Consider the following 16,999-nt stretch of genomic DNA (forward strand, 5'->3'; position numbering starts at 1 on the left):
TTTCACGCCTCTCTATGCATCCTCTAGGCCGCTTCAAGGCCTACGTACACCTTTACGCCTCTCTACGCAACATCTAGGCCGCTTCAAGGCCTACACGCCTCTACACCACATCTCTTGGGCTGATTCAGGGCCCACGTACAGCATCATCCACGCAACCGCTTCATCATCTAAGGAATCCACGTAAATTGTCCGTTCATTCCTTTCATACTCTCTTCCGTTGCTAAACCGCAGCCCTTTCTCGCATTGATTTTCTTCCGACAGCTTTCAGACATATTCCAAAGATGTCGTGCAACAGGTATCTTACGGCCCAAGAGATTCTCCTCAAATACGTGAGAGACCTTATGCAGGAGGTCGACGATGGAATCATCTCCGTGTGCAACGTATTCGACGCCGAAGCTAAGCTCGAGGCTCTCGAACAGAACTGGAGTAAGATTCGAGAGACCCACGACAAGGTACTCCGCAGCAAGGATCCCAACGCCGAATTGCCGTACTTCAAAGAGTACGTCTTCACCACCACGACTGCGCAATACGCCAAGGTGAAAGGCGCCCTCAAGGCTCGAATCAACGAGCTTGAGCCTCGCCCGCTCCACAACTCAACGCTAAACGTATCGGCTACAGAGCCCACAGCGGTTCGTCCGCAGCTACCGGTCATCAAACCGCCACACTTCCATGGCGACATCCTTCAATGGACTTCCTTTAAGACAAAGTTCACCTCTGTAATGACCAAAGCGGGCGCGGACAATGTGGAGAACATGCATTTCCTCCTCCAGAGCGTCCACGGCCCAGCAGCGACTCTCATCGAGAACGTCGACATCACCGACGGTTCATTTGAGACCGCATGGAACGCTCTACTCGCTCGCTATGAGAACAAACGTGTTCTCATCACCTCTCAGCTCAACAAGTTCTTCGGCATGCCCAAGATGACCTCCAGATCTGCCAAGGAAGTCAACAGCATCCTGAACACTACCACCGAGGTGTTGAGCTCACTAAAAACTCTTGGATCGCCAACAGATCAATGGGATCAACTAGTGGTGCATTCCATCTCACAGCGTCTCGATTCCAAAACACGTGAGGACTGGGAATTGGCGCTTGGAGCGTCGACCGACTACCCAGCCTTCGAACGCTTGAAGAACTTCCTCCAGGGGCGCGCCAGAGCGCTCGAGTCCATGGAAGGACGGACTCCAGTCACTCCAAGAGACTCCAAACCTGAGAAGAAGAAGGTTACTGTTTACAAAACGTTGCCTGTAAACGTTCACACGGCGAGCGTCAACACACGGGCTCCTTCAATGCTGTCCAATACTCAATCTACCGCAAAGCCCTCTCCTGGCAACACGTCGAGACCTCAGAGTCCATGTTCCTGCTGCGCAGAGAGCCACTTCATCGCGAGCTGCTCAAAGCTCCACGACATGGCGCCGGAAGAACGTTACAAAATGGCGACAGCCAAGAGACTCTGCCTCAACTGCCTGGGAACACATCAGGTTGAGAACTGCCGCAGCCAACGTCGCTGCCGCCAGTGTAACGCGTCACATCACACGCTCCTCCACGCGGCCCTTCAAGCAGATGACAAACGAGGATACAGCAGTCCAAGCAGCGGCTCGCAAAACTCGATGACGTCACAGCTGAGTACCAATCTCTCGGCATGACTAACCGACTCTTCAACTTCCACGCAGCGGCTCATTCACGCATTTTCCGTCGCTGCGTCACTCGTCTCAACGCAACAAACACGCGCATCGCGCCAACCAGCAACTGCGCCACGAACTACGGTGCTACTCGCTACGGCGCGTGCTCTTCTCATCACTCCAACACGCATCACGCATCCAGTACGATTGCTCATCGATCCTGGATTAGAGCTTACGCTCATCTCTCATCAATTAACCCGCACGCTCAACTTACATGCAAACAACGTCCACGTACCCATCATCGGAGTGGCCAGCGTGCCTTCCGGACACACCCGGGGCGCTGTCAACTTTACGCTACGCTCAATTCACAGCAACGAAGCCGCCGAGCTTCAAGCTCATGTTCTGCCGAAGCTCACGGTAGAACTGCCTACACGCAACATCGAGACCCAGGCCTGGCCCCATATCATGGGCTTGGAGCTCGCTGATCCCAGTCATCTCTCACCCGGCAAGATCGACATACTCATTGGCGCCGACTCCTACGGCTCGATCTTAAAACCCGGAGTAAGATCCGACACGGCTGAACAGTCAATCGCCATTCACACGATATTTGGGTGGGCGATACTTGGACCTATAAACGATCCATCTCACACTACGCACGCCCATCAAGGGCACCTCATCACTAACGAACATCTCCACAATCTAATCTCTAGGTTCTGGGAACTTGAACAAGCTCCACCTTCACAGGCTGAGACTCTAACCTCTGACGAGGTAACCTGTGAAGCCCACTTCCTCTCTACGCATTCACGCGACAACCAAGGTCGCTACGGCGTGCGCTTGCCATTCAAGGTGGACCCCACGACGCTCGGGAACTCCAAGGGCATCGCACAAAAATCGCTCGAGCGCCTGCTCAAGCGCCTAGCCAATCAACCAGAGCTCTGCAAGCTCTACAAGGATTTCCTCGCCAAGTACGAAGCAATGGGACACATGATCGAGGTTGAGGACCACGATCCGTCTCTCCAGGGCTATTATCTACCTCACCACGGCGTTCTCAGGAACGGCAAGATCCGAGTCGTCTTCAACGGGTCGTGCAAGACGACCTCAGGTCACTCACTCAACGACATACTCCATACAGGAGCCAAAACGCAGAATGACATCTTCGACGTACTACTATACGTCAGGAAATACCCTCTCTTATTCATCACCGACATTGTAAAAATGTTTCGGCAGATTCGCGTACATCCCGAGGACCGGAAGTTTCAACGCATACTATGGGTCGACGCTGACGATCAACTCAAGACATACGAGCTGGCTACTGTCACGTGTGGCGAGACGCCAGCTCCATTCCTCTCCGGCCGCGCCGTCCAACAACTCGTCTTTGACGAGGGTGAACAGTTCCCGCTCGCTATCGAACCCTTGAGAGGGGGAAGCTACGTGGACGACATCAGTGGCGGCGCAGACGATCTTCATACCCTCAACGCAATCGCTACACAGGTCGAAGGCCTGTACCTCAAAGGATGCTTTCCATTATCAAAGTGGAAATCGAATCATCCTGACTTCATCCAAACCAAATCCGAGTCTCCGTCCAGCACCGAGTCTCACGAGTTCCACGAATCTACCACCAAGATTCTCGGACTCGCCTGGCAATGCGCACCTGACGTCCTCAGGTTCACTGGCCACACGCAACCCGGAGCAGCGATCACCAAACGCACGATCCTCTCCGAAACAGCTCAACTCTTTGATCCACTAGGACTGATTTCTCCAGTCATCGTCCGAGCCAAGATCTTGATGCAAGATCTATGGTCACTCAAAGTCGGATGGGACGACAAACTCACGCCTCAGATGATTCACCACTGGACGACGTTCAGGGCGGAACTGTCTGAACTCTCGAGCCTAGCAATCCCTCGCTGGCTCCATACTACTTCTGACACTACGATGACCGAGCTGCATGGCTTCTCCGACGCATCACAGTCAGCCATGGCGGCAGTGGTCTACATCAAGGTCAAACACCCGCATCAGGCAGCTGAAGTAACTCTGGTGTGCTCCAAAACACGAGTCGCGCCACTCCAGCGCCTCACGATCCCCAGACTCGAATTATCTGCCGCCCTACTAATTGCAAAACTCGTCACGCGCGTTCAGGAGGTACTCAAGCTCTCAGAGGCCCCTGTCACGCTATGGACTGACTCAGCGGTATCTCTAGCATGGATTACCAGCGACCCAGTGCGATGGAAGGAGTTCGTCAGGAACCGAGTCCAAGAGATACACCGCACAGCTCCAAACGCAACCTGGAAATTTATTCCCGGTAAACAGAATCCAGCTGACTGCGCCTCACGAGGCGTAACGCCACCTCAACTCATCACACACAAGCTCTGGGGGTCTGGACCAGACTGGCTATCTAAAAGTCCGCGACAATGGCCCTCCTTCGCCTCTACGGACGCCAACGCCGCCAACTCGGAACTCAGCCCCAGTGCTGTACACACCGCATCCACCACGCCAAACTTACCATTTGCGAGATTGCTCAGATACAGCTCTCTCACGAAAGTTCTACGCAGAACTGCAACTGTCTTTCGAGCAGTCGCCAGGCTCAGGAGAGTGCCGGACTCCAACCTCAGGACATCGCCGCTCACTCCAGCCGACTTGCAAACCGCTCTCATGTTTTGGATACGGGAATTCCAGCAAGCTTACTTCGCCGGCGAAATAACTGCCATCTCTCAAGGCAAGCCGCTCGCTAAGTCACATCCTTTCACCAGACTTACTGCGCGCCTGGACCCGACCGGCCTACTGCGCGTAGGCGGACGCCTGCAAAACTCACAACTGGATGAAGACGCCAAGCATCCACCAATCTTGCCCAGATTATGCCGCTAATCAGCACTCATCATCTCAGACGCCAACGCCCGCACGCTGCACGGCGGTACCCAACTGACGCTTAACTACATCAGGAAGCGTTGTTGGATACTCGGCGGTCGTGCTCCAATCAAGGCATTCATCCATCGCTGCGTCACCTGCACCCGGATACGCGGCGCACGCGCACAGCAACTCATGGGCCAGCTACCTGCAGCACGTGTGACACCATCTTTGGTGTTTGAACACACGGGCGTCGACTACGCTGGACCCATCTCACTCAAATTCTACCAAGGACGCGGCACTCGCATCTACAAAGCCTGGATCGCCGTCTTTGTGTGTTTTTCAACCTCAGCCGTTCACCTCGAGCTCGTGACGGAGTATAGCGCCAACGGATTCCTCAAGGCCTTCCGACGCTTCACGTCTCGACGCGGCATCTGCAGGAACCTCTACAGCGACTGCGAAACAAATTTTGTCGGTGCTGACGCCGAACTAAAGCGGCTACTCTCTGGCTGCTTACAAGAATCACGTAATCTACAACATCTGCTAGCCAACAACGAAACTGAATGGAAGTTCAATCCTCCTGGAGCTCCACGCATGGGCGGCAAATGGGAAGCTGCCGTGAAGTCCGTCAAATTCCACCTCCAACGCATCATCGCTGACATGTTACTCACCTACGAGGACTTCTCCACGTTCCTCACTCAGGTTGAAGCTGTACTCAACTCACGTCCTCTCAGCGCTCTCTCTGAGGATCCCGACGACCTCACAGCACTGACTCCTGGACATTTCATACGAGGCGCGCCGCTCAACGCTATTCCAGAACCATCACTTGGCGACGTGCCGGTCAATCGACTCTCTCACCTGCAACGCATCCAGGAGCGTCTTCAGTCATTCTGGGAACGTTGGTCACACGACTGCCTCCAATCTCATCAGACCATCTCCAAATGGCAAACCTCGTTCAACGACGTCGCCGTTGGATCTCTGGTCCTCATCACTGACGAGAGGTTGCCGCCCACCAGATGGCTTCTCGCCAGAGTCACGCAAGTGCATCCTGGCCGCGACGGGCTCACCCGCGTAGTCACGCTCAAGACTGCAACATCTACAGTCACTCGTCCAATTCACCGACTTGTTCTTCTTCCAGTGTCACGCCACGCGGAAGATTTTCAAGACGCTGCACCAACTGCAGCACATCTTCTTCTCCAACGAGCGGTGAAGGGGGGAGAATGTTCAAATCTCCCGCCCTGTCTCGCACCGGCTGATCAATTATCAGCTTAGCAGAACGATTGACTCAGCGCCTGGCTAAGAGGAGCGGGGTCGCTGCTGCCACGGGCCGGTGTGCGCTCTCGCTCTCACCTATCAAGTCTCCCTCACTCTAGTTCATGGCATCTCGCAGTGTTTACATAGAGCAATTATTACAAATAATATGTATAATATATATATATATTTATATATATATATATATATATATATATATATATATATATATATATATATATCGAACGTAAAATAATATATCTAGTTGTGCCTTTACGACTCAGTTTAAGTTAAGCCTACCCGCCAGATCCCAGTATTCTACAATCTATCAAAATTTCTACACGGCGTTTTGTGAGTTCGAACCTCCTCGTATTTCTTTATAGATATTTCGTCATTTTTATTTTTTTTTTTATTTAAACTTTTTCTTTCATTCAATCGAATGTCAGCATCTGCACACAATTTATTAACTGTGTGTAGATACTATCATTTGACGTATAAAAAAAAAGAAACAAAAACCGGCGCGGTAGGAGAAGTGGAGAAATAAGGGGAGGGTCGATGTAGCAGCGCGACTCCCCACCATAGCTCCACGCTGAGCACAAATCGCCGAGAGCACGAGCTTCGTAAGACAAGCGTCAGATGGCTCTACTGTCGACCGACGATAGAGCCATCTTACGGATTTACGAGTCGCGGAAAGTTTTGCTTCATGCGTCCCATAGGCCGTACGCTTCTATGGGACTCAATCTTCCTTGCTCCGAGTGACCGAGGTGCGGGAAAATCCACGTCACAGTATATATATATTCCGAGATACATTTAGATATGAAAAATGTTTCCATTAAAAAAATAAACTTAATGGTCAATTGAAATGTTGGATTTATTCAATCAAAAGGCGTACAACGGAATTTGTGGTTTATTAAACAACTCTATTAATATCAAATTTATCGGTTTACTGGATTTAACGGTGTATATAGAATGTAAACAGGCGTATAGAGTATTAAGCTTCGCTTTTGAGTAGCGTTTGGTTTCAATGTACACAAGCGACTGACTTACTGGAGCAACTTTTGTTTTGCTCTATTCGCTGTTAGCCTCGCTCGTGCCACCACCTAGCGGTTTCAAAAGCTAAACAGCCGGCATGTTTATTTACATTAGAGTAATACTGGTAAATATCGAAATAAGCAAAATATTATTAAATAAGTGATATTTTCATTGTAATAGTAAAGTGAAAAGTTGAAAATAATAACGAGTTGAAACTCCAGTAGAAAATATGTAAGTGTATAGTTATGAAGTAATTAAAACTAATTTTTTAGTGATAATTTGTAGGTTAAGAAGTTCAAAACAAGTATTTTTGACACACGGATAGATAGACAACATTGATACTTAAAAAACTGTCATGTATACTATTAATATATGAAAAATAATTTTTTAATGGAAAAATCCGTAGTCATGGATGTTTCAATAAGGACAGGATTCGAAAAAATCACACACAAAATAAACTTTCAACCTGCAAAGGAACTACAAGGCAAAAAATTATTTAAAGCCGATCATGTTCAGAGTGTGCAAGAATACAGGCATAATAGAGAAAGTTTGTTTATTCAAGCTGAAGTTGTTCGACAAGCATCCGTATCTTCTGAGTCATATAAAGTACAGTTAAACATGAGAAATCATTATTTTTGTTGATTACAATGTTACTGAATAACATGCTTCATAAAATATTAAAGTTCTGGAAGTTCACTCCAGTAATATCTAATAAATCTTCATCGGTCTTAATAGATGGAAATCCACAGAAACTACGCTGTTTCCTATTTTGTTCAACTACAGCCTCGTTAGAACCAACCGACTTATCTACTATATCTGCTAACGATATGCCACATTGTACCTCTTCATCTTTCATTTTTTACCTATTCACAATAGTTTTGAGAGTGGCAATTTCCGGTATTTCAGTTTGAACTTCAGCATCGCAGTAATTAGTCATGTAAATATATCTGTTACAAGTGAAAGTTTTTGTTTGTTCGATACCAGCAAAACTTACAAAATCTACTTGACACTCTTGATCAGTTTCTAAAATTACTTCGGCACTGCTTACATCCATAGGTTCACGTCCACTATTATTGACAACATTGTTAGAGTCGTCATAAACTTGATTTCCAGTATCACAATTCACTCCGATGTTATGCTTGTGAAGAGCCTTTCTTCGGTTAATGAGTCGATTGTACCTATAATTAATAGATACCTACATGTGTTATTATATAAATATAAATGTATATAATGTTTAATTTTATTATTATTTTTTTACTTTTTATATATTTACCTGCTTAAAACAGCTCCTTCATTTACTTGTTTTGCATGATAAACAGAAGGGAACAGAGCTGGCGCTTGGACTCGCAGGATCATCTGATTTTTTCTTGCCAATAAAATGAGTATTACCAAAGAACATAGACGTACATGGAAGCGCAGATCCCGTGTTAACGTTGAAGCCAACAATTTAGTTCCCCAAATCAACGCTTGACGTCGTCACTCGCTCGTACGTGTGAGCGGCGCTATGTAGTAGTGCACGCATCGACTTGACACAGACACGGAACGCTGCGAGCGCTTGCGGCGGTTAGGGTGATAAGCTCGCTCAGATCACCCCAAGAGCTGGCTTCAGCGGGCCTGTGCTTCCATGTACGTATATGTTCTTTGGTATTATATATTACGTAATGAGTTTTTGGAGTCCACTTTGAACCATCAGGACTGAAAAAAAAATTAGCCGTCACGGGACGCCTGGCAGATGTGAAACATCGACATTATTTTGTAAAATTAAAATTAATTATAATTAATAATCAATTTAAAAAAATTAAAATTAATTAAAATTAATAATCAATTAAAAAAAATACATATAAGTGTTAAAGGAAGCTAAAATAAAAATCAGTATAATTTTACATTTACTGGCGTTAAAACACACCAAATATACGCGTGCTTAATGCACAGATAAATGCACACTTTAATTATAAAAATATAATTAACTTACTGATGACTTGATAGTGTGCCATCGGGTGATTTTGCTTTTTTTTGCAGGAGGCTGATCACTTTCACTCTCTAAATTATTACTGTCAGACATTTTATTATCAGAATAATTTGTTTTCAAGTAAAACACAGGTTATGTGTACTGTAGTAAACAAAAACAAAACACTGTATACACTCCGGGAGTATACAATGCACAGTCGATTGCGCACGGCGACGCGTCGCCACACCGTACTACCATCATATAGCGTGGCGACGCGTCGCCACGGCTTGCGTCGCCACGCCAGAAATCTGTTTTACGTGCGGCTATAGATGTTTCACATCAAAAACAATAATACTTATGTATTTATATAGTGTTTCATGCAGATAGCATAACAGGTCACGTGTTGATATAGTTGGCTTGATTTTAAAAATATAGAAAACTAAGGCATCGAAAGTGAGGTTATGTTACTTACTTTTTTCTTTTCACAGCAGCAATCCATTTTTGCCTTTGACCTATTTTATGTGATGCAGTTGGAAACTTGTAAAATATACAATCACTAGTTTTACCGTTATTTTTGCAGTTAACAATACAAAATGTGTACTTCCACATACTGTCTATTATTTCTCATACAAAATGCTACCACAACACACGCTGGATCAACTCACTACTCGCCACCCCGCGCGCTACGATCGTTTCGTAGCTCCCCTCCAAGCGACGGCGCTATATTTTAGTAGCTCCGGTAGACGTGCACTTTTGCTGTACTTAACATGAAATTTTTCACATTCAAGAAATAAATTCAATGGTCAACGGAAATTCCATTAAAAAATTTAATTTAATGGTTGATATTTTATTTTTTCGTTAAAAAAGTTACAACCCTGTTCTTCATAAGGTCAACTTTTTATTGAGTATTCTTCGCAATTGATTTACGGAAAGATGCAACAATTACATGTCAATAATTCGTCGAGATTGAACGTTATATAGAAGCAACTACAAATCGACAGATAGTTTTGCATTATTCACACCGTCGGATCACGTTCGGAGCGCCGTTTACTTCGGTACAACTGAATCTGCTTTTCAATTTACTATTGTTAAAAATGCCGAATTACCAATTCATCATTAAAGAAAAAGTGGCGATGGTGAGACAACATTACGAGGAAATGAGTTATAGACGGATTTCGGACCATTGCGCGGCAGCGTGCCTAGATCGCCCGATCCCATCAGGTAATACGACCCGTAAAATTGCATTATGCTTCGAAGAAAAAGGAAGTTTAGATGGGAGAACACTGGAGGTATCGCAACCGGATCGAAAAATAAGTTTTGAAACGAAAGTAGCGATATGTTTGTGTGTCGAAGAATCTTGTTGATGAAACCTGTAAGCCGTATCGCTCAGGAGATAGGGGTTTCCAAATCTTCAGTGAGTAATGTATTGCGTGCAGCGGGATACGAAGCTTACAAGCTGCAGAATCACCACGAGCTTCTGCCTGGTGATGCAGGACATCATTATGATTTAATTCATCGTTAATTGAATTATTTCAACAATTACTCATTACAATTGAAAAATAAAAAGTTGAAATAATGATACAAACATCGTTCATAATAATATGAATATTATTCATTGATTGTATTTTTCAGGGTCCAAGAGTATGATTCCAACAGGATGGGGCGCCATCACATTTTATGCAACGAGTAAGGGAATACCTCGACCAAGAATTCCCTGATCGCTGGATTGGCAGGGGAAGTCCTATCATACAGTGACCCGCGCGGTCCCCTGACCTCTTCCCACTGGATTACGGACTATGGGCTTATAAAGAACAGTTTGTACACGAAAGGCCGCATCGCGAACCGTGTCGAACCCGAAGCAAAAATTACCGACATCCTTCAAAATATGTTACCACAACACGTGTTAAATATTTCTGGTGCATTTTATGATCGCCTAGGATACTGCACGGTAATGATGGGTGGCTATTTTGAACCCTGCATCAATGGTTTTTTTAGTATAAATTATCAATTATCACAGAAAATTAAATTACATTAAATTCTTTGCCCTGAAATTATAACTGTCTTACAAAAAATTGTGAGAAAATATTCAATTCACTTTTAACGTTGAAGTTGGGCTTTAAATAGAAGGAATGAGTTTTCGCTAAGTTGGACCTGTTTGATTTTTGTGACAAAATTTATACAAATTCTCAACGTATAATACGTACGAACAATTCAAGCCTATGGACAAAGTGGGGCTCCTAACTATTTCTTTCGTGATGCATTCTTGATTATTTTATTGTATGTATGTATGTATATAATATTTATTGTTCCCCTTGGGGTTACAAAGACTTCCATTTTCCTCTCCCTTTACCATATTTTTACATGTTTCCTTAACCTATTCTTATCCTATTCTTACTTCCTACCTTATCCTTACTTATTTTTTAATTGCCTGTGCCCTGTGCCGTTGCCTTGCCATTCTCTTACTTTCCTTCTTATCCTTTTCTTATTCTTTATCCTTATCTTTACTTAACCTCATCCTATTTTACCTTATTCTATTCCCTATTCGTCCTTATCCTAATCGACTTCCATTTCCCATTCATCTCTCACTCTTTCATTCTCTTGTACATCCCTGATCCTTTCCAGTTCGCTCATCCAGACTTCTCTCACCCCCTCCTCACCTAACATCTCCCTCACCACCTCCTGCCAGCTTTCCCCCCTTCTATCCCAGCCCACGCACCTTTCCCATACGTGCTCCCATGTTTCCTCCTCCCTCCCGCACACCCTACACCTTCTCTTTTCCTCTTCTTCCCAGTACCTTGCCTCCTTCATCTCGCTTCCTAATCTAAATCTTGCCACCCTTGTCCACCTGCTTTCCCCCCATCCCTTTCCCAGATACCCCGGTATCCCTTCTCCTTTCACAAGCCTGCACCATCCGTTGTACCTCGATTCCCTTATTTTCTCCCACCTCTCTTTTCTCTGTACTTCCCCTTCTCTCTCCTCTATGTCCCTAAAATCCACCTCTCCCCTTTCCCTTCTCGCGACTACCTCTCTACTCTCTGCTCCCCTTTCCGCAAAGAAACTTTCCCTTTCTCTTTCCCATCTCGATCCCTGCCTCCCAACTTCTGCCTTTTCCCTTATCTCTTCCCAGCATCTTCTAGCTAACTCGCTACCCTCCCCTCTCTCCAGCTTCCTTTCAAAATTCCTTGCCCTTCTCCATGCCCTAATCCTTAGCTTCTCCCTCTGTAGTTCCTCCCTTACTAAATATCCCAGTGTTCGGCCATCCACTCCTAATGTCCATCTCAAAAATCTATCCTGTACCGCCTCGACCGCCCTCCACCTTCTCCACCCCCATGTCTCCGATGCGTACTCTATTACCGTCCATACCAGCCTATCAAATAACCAAATCCTTTTTTCCCAATCTCTCCCAAAGCTTCTTTTTCCTATTCCCCATACCTGCCTCATTACTACCCCTGCCTTCCGTACTCTCTCTTTCACGTGTGCTTTCCGTCCCCCATTGCACTTTACTCTATACACTAGATAGCTGAACTCTTTAACCTCCTCTATCTTTTTCCCTTTCCATCTCCAATCCCCGTTTTTCCTTCTGCCACCTCCTTTCCTAAATCTTATAATCCTTGATTTCCCTAAATTTACCGTCAGCCTTTCCCTATCCATATGCCTTTCTAACTTCCTAATCATTACCTCCATCTCCTCTTCACTTTCCGCTAGTAGCACTATATCATCGGCATACGCTAACGTACATACCCTGCCGCCGGCCAACTCTACCCCCCCAACCCTTCTCCCTCTCCCCATTTTCTCTTCGAAATCCGCCAGCAGCAGGTTGAATACATGCGGACTGAGCGGACATCCCTGCCTTACCCCCCTCGCCGTCCAGAACGCCTCTCTTACCTTTCCCCCGCTCCTCGCCCGACTCTTTGTTTCCTTGTAAATTTTCTCTATCCTCACCCTTAGCCCTTCCCTCACCCCTCTCCTTTCCATAGTCTCCCATAGCACCTTCCTGTCCACCGAATCGAACGCCGCTTTTAAGTCCACAAAGAACGTCACCATCTTTCCCTTATCCCTTCCCACCTGTCTATTGATTAAATAGTTAAGCAGCGTCCGTTAATACCATCGCATACACCTTATACAGAGTTGTCATCAGCGTCACCCCCCTGTATTCTTCTACCCTTTTCCCCTCCCCCTTCTTTACTATCGGCGCTATCAATTTCTCTCTCCTATCCTCTGGCCAGCCCTCCCCCACCCAAACTCTGTGACATGTTTTCCATATCTACTGCTCCATCTCTTCCCCCCCATACCTCCATACCTCGCTAACTATTCCATCCCCTCCGGGTGCCTTTCCATCCCTCAGCTTTCCTATCACCTTTTTAATCTCTTCCCTCTGCAGCTCCCCTCCCCGTCCCCTTTTCTATTTGCCGACCCCCCGCCTTCTGTTACCTTGTTTTCCACTCCACCTAATAATCCCATGAAATACTCCCTCCACTCCTGATCGCCTATTTCCTCATTTACTCTCTTCCACTTCTTTCTTTCCCTGTTAACTATCTCCCATACCTTGCTTTCTGTCCTTGCTTCCGCTACCTCTTTTATGAAACCCGCATTTTCTCTCTTTTTCCTCTTCTCGCATAGCCTATTATATTCCCTTCTTTCCTTTCTATACGCTTCTCCTTCCCCCTTCCCCTTTCTGCTGTTCCTTAGACTCTGCCTAACTTCCGCTTTTTTTCGCCTACATTCCTCATCCCACCAACCCTTTTTCACTTCACTTTCCCTCCCTCCTACATCTAAGGCTCGTCTAAACTCCCTTATTCTTTTCTCTATCTCTTTGCCGACATCTGCTTCTCCTACCCCCTCCCATTTGATCTCTGTTCTAAACTTCATTCACCCTCCTCTGTCCAATCTCCTTTACTAGCTCCCCCCACTCTTTTTCCCTTTCTTGTCCTAGTCACTGCCCTCCTCATTCACACTATTACCGGGTGATGGTCCGAGTCAACCCTATCCCCAATCTCTATCCTTTTGACCCTATCCCTTACCTCGCTGTCTCCTATAGCGTAGTCTATCACCGTTACCCCCGCCCCTCCTACATACGTAAATTCTCCCTCCTCATGACCCTCTATGTTCCCATTCATTATTGCACAACCTGTCTCTTCCAAAAATTGCACCAGCTGCTTACCTTCCGAGTTTATTTTCCTGTCCGTTGATTTTCTACTCCTACTCTCCTCCTCTTCTTCCCCCCAACATCCTCCCCCCTCCTGCCCTGTCCTGGCATTAAAATCACCCCCCACTAGCACTTTTGTTTCTCCCTCTACATCTTCTGCCCGCTCCTTCAATTCCCCTATCTTCTCTTTCAGATCCCCATTTACGTATATTCCTATTACTATCCATTTTTCCCCCCCAACACTCATGTTCCTTATTATCATCCCCTCTTTCATCTCTTCTCTCCCTCCCTCCCCACTTACTATCTCCTTTCTTACCCTTGACAGCATTCCGCCTATTGCTCTTCCCTTCCTATTTCTTCTCACCGCATACTGCACTTCCCATTTATACCCTGCTGGCAACTTATTCCTGATCCTTTCCCACCCCTTCTTTTTTATCCATGTCTCCATTAAAAATATTACATCCCACTCCCTTAGACCCCTTCAAAAATCCTCGTCCTTTCTCGCAAGCCCCGCCACATTTCAGAACACTACCTTACACCTTTTCCTTTCCGTCTCACCTACGTCCCAATCTCTCCTCTTGCTCTTCCGCGCCCCCTGTCCCTGCCCCTCCCCGATACCCATTCACCCGACTGCCTTTCCCTACTTCCCCCGGCGTGTGCCTTTATACCTCCCTCTTGCCTTTCCTCGCTTGTTGTCCTATCCCCATCATCTTTTCCTACTTTTCCCCTCCCCTCCCTTTGCCCCTCTCTCTCTCTTTCCCTGCACCATCCCAAAGGACCTCTTCCCACTTCCACATTTTCCCTTCTATCCAAATCCTTGCATACTCTATTATTACTCTGTTTTCCCTTCCCTCCTCAATAACTGCTATCTCGCTCAATTTTCACTTCATTCTCCTCGCTGCCCAGGTGAGATCCTCCTCTATTCTCCTCACCCTCCCTCTAAGAAGGCTTTTTGTTTTCATTACCTGCCTCTTTTGCTCCCTATTCCCTAGCCTTGCCATCCATATCCCCCTTTCTCCCCCCATTTTCGCTCCTACCTCCCACATATCCTTTACCTCGACCTCTACCCCCATCACCTGCATAATCTTTTTTAACCCTTCCTTTACCCTTCCCTTCTCTGTTCTCGTTCCTCTCAATAATATATTTCCCGTTCTTTCTGCCCTTTCTTTCCTCTGTATGGCCCACTCCATTTCTTTTAACCTATCTATTGTTACCTGCGACACTCCCACATTCCCCTGTCCCTGCCTTTCCCCCCCGCCTTCTGTTCTCTTCTTTTCTAATTCTGCCAGTCTCTCCTTTACCCTTTCCATCTCCTCCCCTCTCCGCTCTTCTACCTCTTCTAATCTTTTACCTAGGTCCCTTATCGTTTCCTTCATCTCTCCCCTCTCTACTTCCCACTGCTCTTCCCATCTAGTCATTTCCCCTTTAATCTCTTCCATTTCTTCCCTGATCCCCCTTCCCTGCCCTTTGACCTCCTCTAGACCTATCTTTAACTCTTCCCTAATCAGCCTTAGCATATCCTGTATACTCCCTCCCTCTGCCTTCCCTTCCTTACCTGTCTTGCCCTCCGGCGACCGGTGAACTTTCTTGCTTTTCCCAAATACTCTTTCTCTTTCCTGTATCTCATCTGCATCCTCCTCCTCTTTTTCCCCTTCCTCCTCCCGCTTTCTCTTCCATAAATCTAGCACCGTCGTCGCCGATCCCAAGCTATGCCTCCTATCCCTCCCTAACGCTGCTACTGCCCCCGGCCTACCTTTCTTTTTCTCCTCCTCTACTCTGTTCGCCCCTTCTTTTTGGCCACCCACGCTGCTCATACTCTTTCTCTCCGCCACCGCTCCCTACCTTATCCACCTGCCGCCTATCTGTCTCTGCTTTATCCCCCTTCCTACTCCCTAGATGTCACCGCCTATTTTTGTTTCATCCTTCCCGTTGCTGTCCGCCGACTCTCTCTGACTAACCTCAAAACTCTCCCCCTTTTTTGACCTGTCCTTCCCTTCCATTCCTGCTTCCCTATTCCCTTCACCCGTCCGCCCGTCCTGGTCCACCCCGCTCCTTCTCTGCCCTATTTCCTTTCCTCCTTACCTTTGCTATCCTGCTAAGTTCTCGCCTTTCCACTCACACTCTTTCTCATACCTGCCACACACATCCAAACCGGAAACGGAAGTCTAATATTTTATTGTTTCTACTGAAATAATTATCACGGTACTGAAAAAGCGTAATTTTATCTATTATGACATTTGTATCAGAATCGGAGATTCAAAAATGTAAGTTGTGATGTACTAATGGAACAGACCCTTTCACTTCAATGTTTCCTAATTCGAAAATTATTCGATTTCACTGTATCAATGTGTTTCAAAGATTATTTAAGACAAATGGCAGCGTAAAAAAATGTCTAACTTGTCATGGGAGTGATGATAGTTTTATTTGAAAGATTAAAACAATGTAAACTCGATGGGATTCCCAGATTGTAAATCAATTTTAATTCATAATCAATAATCTTTGATGTTTATTCTTGTTATTTTAAATTTTTCATCTTGATTACCAATAACAATAACACTGAGAAAATTTTTAGTTCCAGTTACCGCTCAGTCCTTAAGTATTTGAATTTTTTACCACAATCGAAAAACATAGTTCTAGGTAGAAGATGAAAATGAGTTTTATAGCTGTTACCAGAAAATCCAGTATCTGTTACTATTCCTTCTCGTTATAATCACTGTTACTATATTTTCTTGTAAGTGTTGCAAAAATTCAATGCTTGTGCAACAATAAATTGACGTTAAAGCCTTATTCAACTAAAAAAGTACAGTCAACCGAACAAACTGATTTTACGTTGATTACCAAAAAAAGTCCAGTCACTGGAGACATAAAAGGGGGCTTTCACTACAAAAGGTCGAGGAAAGTTGTAATTTGGTAGATTTGTACAGTTTGGTGTCCTAATTGATATTCCGAGTTTGTGATATTGGGCGACTGTCGCTCGCGCCGCCATATTGGAAAAATGGTACCAAAAACCAGTTTTTCGAGAATATCTTCTCAGCAGTGACACCTAGGTCTGATCGACAGCGAGATCGAGGTCATTAAAATCGTTGAGAGCTCGAGACGCATAAGTTCGAGAAATATTAACAGAGACGGTACAATGTCTAAGCCTGTTAGGAACAACAAACA

The 16,999-nt window shown here is 45.8% G+C and overlaps 4 protein-coding genes across 4 annotated transcripts; 3 read left to right on the top strand and 1 right to left on the bottom strand.

The window, feature by feature from the left end:
- Positions 1-281: 281 nt before the first annotated feature.
- LOC124212265 (uncharacterized) lies at positions 282-1,643 on the top strand. Its single transcript, XM_046612151.1, has one exon. The coding sequence runs from the start codon at positions 282-284 to the stop codon at positions 1,641-1,643; it is 1,362 nt and encodes a 453-aa protein (XP_046468107.1).
- A 441-nt stretch (positions 1,644-2,084) lies between these two features.
- Positions 2,085-4,481, top strand: LOC124212266 (uncharacterized). Its single transcript, XM_046612152.1, has one exon. It carries the CDS (start codon positions 2,085-2,087, stop codon positions 4,479-4,481), a length of 2,397 nt encoding a protein of 798 aa, XP_046468108.1.
- Positions 4,482-4,655: 174 nt separating this feature from the next.
- Positions 4,656-5,732, top strand: LOC124212267 (uncharacterized). Its single transcript, XM_046612153.1, has one exon. It carries the CDS (start codon positions 4,656-4,658, stop codon positions 5,730-5,732), a length of 1,077 nt encoding a protein of 358 aa, XP_046468109.1.
- An 8,986-nt stretch (positions 5,733-14,718) lies between these two features.
- On the bottom strand, positions 14,719-15,651 carry LOC138190386 (octapeptide-repeat protein T2-like). Its single transcript, XM_069133168.1, has one exon. The coding sequence runs from the start codon at positions 15,649-15,651 to the stop codon at positions 14,719-14,721; it is 933 nt and encodes a 310-aa protein (XP_068989269.1).
- Positions 15,652-16,999: the final 1,348 nt, after the last annotated feature.

The sequence above is a fragment of the Neodiprion pinetum genome, chromosome 2 (genome assembly GCF_021155775.2).
Source record: "Neodiprion pinetum isolate iyNeoPine1 chromosome 2, iyNeoPine1.2, whole genome shotgun sequence".
NCBI lineage: Eukaryota > Metazoa > Arthropoda > Insecta > Hymenoptera > Diprionidae > Neodiprion > Neodiprion pinetum.

Coding starts and splice junctions, on each gene's coding strand:
- LOC124212267 (XM_046612153.1), top strand. CDS start 4,656: ATGGGCCAGCTACCTGCAGCACGTGTGACACCATCTTTGGTGTTTGAA.
- LOC138190386 (XM_069133168.1), bottom strand. CDS start 15,651: ATGAGCAGCGTGGGTGGCCAAAAAGAAGGGGCGAACAGAGTAGAGGAG.
- LOC124212266 (XM_046612152.1), top strand. CDS start 2,085: ATGGGCTTGGAGCTCGCTGATCCCAGTCATCTCTCACCCGGCAAGATC.
- LOC124212265 (XM_046612151.1), top strand. CDS start 282: ATGTCGTGCAACAGGTATCTTACGGCCCAAGAGATTCTCCTCAAATAC.